Here is a 5,986-nt window from a genome sequence, read left to right on the forward strand (position 1 = left end):
ATGTCATCACGTGAAAGGAGGTCCTCCTTTACCGCTTGAATGGACGTAGCTCCTCGCGTATAGGCAGGGATCATTGGGGGCAGGCGACCATACACAGTTTGGAAGGGTGTCATGCCAATTGATGAGTGAAAGCTAGTGTTGGAGACAGAAATCGGCTCCACTTCTTGGGGTTATCCGCTCTAAATGCTTGGAGATACTATTCTAAGTAACGATTAGTGACCTCCGTTTGTCCATCCGTTTGCAGGTGATATGCGGAACTCATCTTGATTTTAGTGCCCAACAACTCAAATAACTTCTGCCAGAATGTACTTGTGAAGATTGGATCCCGGTTTGAAACAATTGTACGAGGTAACCCGTGCAAGTGAATCACCATATTCGTGAAGAGTTCCGCAACTTTCGTGGTTGTATAGTTGTTAGGAAGAGCTCCAAAGTTATCGTATTTCGTGAAGCGATCAATGACAACCAGGATGTTTGTGACCCTGTTGGAATTTGGCAATCCAACAATGAAATCCATTGCCAAATCCTCCCAAACATGCTCGGGCAGCTCTAGTGGTTATAGTAGTCCGTACGGGGCTGTTGGTGAATACTTCACCATTTGGCTTATGAAACAAGCCTGAACAAATTGGCGCACCTCCTTGCGCATGCCCAACCAGAAAAAATTGGCTCCCAATCGCCGATAGGTTCTTTCGACACCCGCGTGTCCCCCACTAAGAGACGCATGGAATTCCTGCAATAGTTGATGCTTCAGACTAGAATGCTCGCTTGTGAAGAATTTGTGTCTGTAGTACAATATTCCTTCTCGTACGGTATACGGTCCCGTCTCTAATTCACCCTTGTCCCACTGGCCGTTTAGCTTCCTCAAATCCGAGCACGTAATATTTTCCTGTCGCAATGTGTCCAAAAATTCGAAACAGCCAGAACTAACTACCGTGTGTATAGCCGACTGTACCCCTTCATGTCTTCGAGATAAAGCATCTGCCGCTGAATTCGTTTTACCTGCCTTATACTCAATAGTGAACTAAAAACCCAGTAATTTACAAAGGAATTGCTGCTGCTCGGGGTTCTGAATTACTTGTGTAAGCATCTCCCTCATGCTCTTATGATCCGTGCGAATGGTGAAATGGCGACCCAACAAATATTGCCTCCATTTGGTCACAGCCTCAACAATGGTTCGCATTTCACGGCTGTACGCGGAAGCCCTTGCAAATCGTGGCCCCAATTTCTTGCTGAAAAAGCGATGGGATGACCCTACTGCATCAACACCCCTCCAATCCCCACATTTGAGGCATCCATCTCAATGAAAAATTCTTTGGAAAAATCTGGGAGGCGTAATACTGGGGTCTCGGTCATCTTCATCTTGAGAGTGTCAAAGGCTACGGTTGTCCATTTGAAGTTGTCCTTCTTTAACATCTTCGTGAGAGGGGCGGCAATAGCTGCGTATTGTGCCACAAATCTACGATAATAACCTGTGAGTCTGAGGAAGCCTCTAAGCTACTTAAGTGTCTTCGGTATTGGCCATTCGACCACGGCTGTGATTTTGGCAGAATCGGCTCGTACACCCCGTGACGATACCAAGTGCCCCAGATATTCGATTGTTGTTTGAAAGAAGTGACACTTACTGCCCTTGACGAAATAGTTGTGATCCTTTAACAATTGCAGCACCACTCGAAGGTGATGAACATGCTCATGGACCGTGTTACTGTAGACAAGGATGTCGTCAAAGAAGACAATGACAAAGTGCCGTAGGTGATGTCTGAACAGTTGATTCATCGCTACCTGAAACGTTGAGGGAGAATTAGTGAGACCGAAGGGCATGACAATGAACTCATAGTGGCCTTCATGGGTTTGAAAGGCAGTCTTGTGGATGTCCTTGTGATTCATTCGAATCTGATGGTAACCGACCCTAAGATCCAGCTTTGAAAAAATTTCTGCAGCCCCCAACTCATCGAGCAACTCATCTATTGTTGGAATGGGAATCTGTCTTTGACCATTATTTCATTAAGGGCTCGGTAGTCAATACAAAATCGCCACGAACCATCCTTTTTTTTTTTACCAACAACACTGGGGAAGAATACGGGCAAGTGCTTTGCCAAATAAACTACAAGTCACGCATTTCCTTGATAAGTTTCTCTATTATATCCTTCTGAAAATATGGGTATCGGTAAGGTCTCACATTTACTTGATTTAATCCGGATTGTAAGAAAATTTGATGATCGATCCCCCGATAAGGCGGAAATTTTGTTGGCTCGGCAAAGACCTCAGGGAACTCACTGAGTAAACCTTTTCCTTGTGCTGGAAAATGAGCCTCCAATTCCACCAATTCCCCACCCCCGTGAGTTGGCTTCTCCGATATTGGGGACACCCTATACATATCCTGTACTGCACCTTCCCTTAACAGAGCGTGAAACTGAGTGTAAGATAGTTGTTGTGGTGAAGCATCCGTCGAACCAGCCAGTTTCACTATCTTTCCCTGCCAAGAAAATTCCATGGTAAGTGCCTTGTGATCATGTACACACGGGCCTAACATTTACAACCACTGCATCCCCAAAACTACACCCAAACCTTAAATGGGAAGCACAAACAAATCCACCACAAAATGATGCCCTTGTAGAATCAACTCAACCCCCTTACAAATTTTAGAACACAGCAAAAAGTTTCTGTTGCCCATATACACCTTAAACCGTTTAGTATTCTCACAAGACAAGTGTAATTTAGCTACTAGGGCCTCTTGAATGAAGTTGTTGTTGTTGCCTGTGTCAATAAGGACCTTCAATATTTCGGAACCGTGTTTCGCCATAATTCAAAAGATCCTCGGGTTCATGGAATTCGATAGGGAGTTTAGGCTCACCTCCTCCTCTGTTATCTCCCCCATTCCCTGCAATTCGGTCTCTCTATCTGTCTCACAGTAATCATCCTCTTGTCCACATATAATGAGCATTCGATTTTTACACTTATGCCCGTAATTGTACTTCTCGTCACAAGTGAAGCAAAGTCCTCTATCTCTACGGTCCTTAATCTCAGCAGGAGACAGTCGTTTAATAGGAAATTTTTGAGTACCTGGTGTAGTTGATTTCGGTGACACTTCCCCTGTAGGAACAGAGCTGTATTTGAACATTGATGGTGATGCCGATACTGGTCCGCAGAAGTTCGTCCCCGTGCGTGGTGTCCACCCCGATCGGCCGAATTCAACACGTCCCTGTCCCGTCAAATCATCGTGTCGATCTTCAAACAGTTAGGCCTTAGCCATAGCATCAGCAAGATCAAGTGGCTTCGCCATTAAGAGCTCATGCCTAATTTCTAGCTTCAGTCCCCAAATAAAAAAAATTCAAAAACATGGATTCTTGAACTCCTGTAATCCGCGGCATAAGTGACTCAAATTCTGCCCGGTAGTCCAATACTCTACCTGTTTGAGTTAATTTGGAGATTCTTCCCAAAGGGTCATCATAAATGGAAGTTCCAAAACGCAACTGTAGTGCTCGAAGAAATGACTCGCAGTCAGGAAATGCTCCTCCCTTTTCCATCCACTGGAATCAGGTTGAAGGTTCCCCATCCAAGTGAAAGGCGACCACCGATAGTCGCATTGTGGGTTCCACACGATGAAGATCAAAGAACTTGTTGATCTTATAGACCTAGTCGTCCACACCCGAACCATCAAACTGAGGTATCTTGACTCTCAAAGTTTTGAGAATGGAATTGATATCGTTGTTATCCGTCTCCGCATCCGAACGTCGTCCTCCCACATGACCCAATTCCCATCCAGTACTACCCTCCTGAACAGAGCTTGGAGATGAAGATTGAGATACCTAGGCGAATTTTTCCTCTGTTTTCGCAGTGTGTTGCTCCAAAAGAAGCTTGAAATCTCCATTTGAGACTCCGAACGTTGCTCCCATTTGAGGTCCAATGCTTGCAGAAGAGCTCCAATCTCGTCGTTTTTCATGGTGAAGAATATCAATGAAAGCACCAATAATACCAGGCCCTCTTCAAGATAGAGCAAATCTCCACCAGCAAAATGCTATTTCATTCAACAAGTTAGAAAATCCCATTGTTTACAAGAAAACTATTTATACGCTTATTACCAATATCCTCACTAATCGATTCGGTTACACCTCTCTCTCTCTCTCTCCTCTCCTCTCCTCTCAACGCTCCAAGAACATCACGTAATCCTTCATCCACCTTGGTTTCACGCGTGCTCTTCTCTTGCTGCCTTTAGCCTCCTTCTTTCCTTCTTCAATGCCATTGACCTCTTGTTTGGGCTGCTCTTCTAACACTCCTTGGGTTGTGGCCTAGTCATGCTTCGGGTCCAGAGCAATTGGGCTCTCTTGTTGGGCTGGTGTATCAAAGATACTAACTCAGAGCTTAAGTTAGTTGAGTGCAATGCAGTCATAAGTGAAAGCGATTGGGATTTAAAGGAACCAATCCAATAATTCCACCTTATTTCTTCAAATCACAACCCAATTATGTCAATCTCTCTCATGGTATAAGTTAGTGCTTTCTTGTGTCTCCTTTAGTTACTAATGTTGAGCAGGTTTAAGTGATTCTTAAACTTACTCACAGCAAGAACCTTAGTGCTTATGTCAGCAAGATTCTCCTCAGACTTTTCCTTTTCCAACTCGATCACTTCTTCTTCTATTTTCTCTCTTATCCAAAATAATTGAATATCTATATGCTTTTGGTCTTCTCTTGATACATTGGGTTATTGGATAGGTTAATTGATGATAGGTTGGCTGAGTAGACCTTTGACTTTCCTTCAAGTAACTTTAGTTCTTATAATATGCCTTGGAGCCATATTGCTTCTTTGAATGCTTCTATAGTGGCCATGAATTCAACTTTTATTGTTGAAAGAGCTACCATAGATTGGAGTTATGACTTCCAGCATATGCAATCATTGTTCATTAGAAATACATAGGATGTGATAGACCTTCTAGTGTCTTTATTTGAGGCATAATCAGAATCAACATATCCACTTAGTACCACTGTTTCTACCACTTTCCTGTGTTTGAGACCAAATTCTGATGTAACCTTTAAATATCTTAATAGCATTCCAATATTCTATGCCTGGATTGGACATGTAACTGCTAAAAACACTTAAAACATGAGCAATATCAGGTTGGGTGCTCACCATAATGTACATTAGACATCCTAAAGCCATAACATATGGCACTTTATTCATCGTTTACTTTTCTTTTTCTATGTTTGGGCTTTCTTCCTTTGTTAAAATGAACTTTCCTCCCAAAGGAACTGAAGTGATCTTTTAATCCTTCATGTTAAACTTGTCTAAAACTCGGCTGATGTATCTTGATTGTTTGATGAGATGAATTTTCCCATCCTTTCTTGATCTTGTAACCTTAATGCCAAGTATCTTTTTCACTTGCCCAAGCTCCTTCATTTCAAATTCAGCTTTCAACTCAAAATGAGCATGTCGTCAACATATAATAACAAATACACAATAGTTGACTTCTCCAAAATCTTATAATATAAGTAGTGATCAAATTTTAATCTAATCAAGCCTATTTTTCTGTACATACCCATTGAAACGTTTGTTCCATTGTCTTGGGGATTGTTTGAGCCCATACAATGATCTCTTGAACTTGCACACCATCTTTTGATTTCCTTGTTCCACTTGAAAACCAGGTGGTTGTAGCATATACACATCTTCTTCTAAAATCCCATTGAGGAAAGTGGTTTTAACGTCAAGTTGTTCCACTTCTAGATCCTGCTCAGTTGCTATTGATAACATCAATCTAATGGTCTTGTATTTTACCATGTGAGGAAATTTTTGTGTAGTCTTCTTTACCCTATATTGTAGCAAAGCTTAAAGAATTAAAATCCTAAATTCCATAAGGATTACACAAATCCATCGAGGAATTTTGAAGGGCATGTTCTGTAACGCCTCAATTTTTCGAGACGTCACTTATGAAAGTCCATTTAAATCAATAAATAAAATAACCATTTAAAATACTATTTTATTGAAATAAATAAGGCATGT

General features: G+C 41.9%; 1 protein-coding gene across 1 annotated transcript; it reads right to left on the reverse strand.

Moving 5' to 3' along the window:
- Nucleotides 1-3,673: 3,673 nt before the first annotated feature.
- Nucleotides 3,674-5,764, reverse strand: LOC133784749 (uncharacterized). Its single transcript, XM_062224025.1, has 4 exons — nt 5,526-5,764; nt 4,919-4,990; nt 4,553-4,637; nt 3,674-4,012 (listed from the first exon to the last, which is right to left on the reverse strand). The coding sequence occupies exons 1-4, from the start codon at nt 5,762-5,764 to the stop codon at nt 3,674-3,676; spliced, it is 735 nt and encodes a 244-aa protein (XP_062080009.1).
- Nucleotides 5,765-5,986: the final 222 nt, after the last annotated feature.

The sequence above is a fragment of the Humulus lupulus genome, chromosome 6, assembly GCF_963169125.1.
Source record: "Humulus lupulus chromosome 6, drHumLupu1.1, whole genome shotgun sequence".
Taxonomy (NCBI): domain Eukaryota; kingdom Viridiplantae; phylum Streptophyta; class Magnoliopsida; order Rosales; family Cannabaceae; genus Humulus; species Humulus lupulus.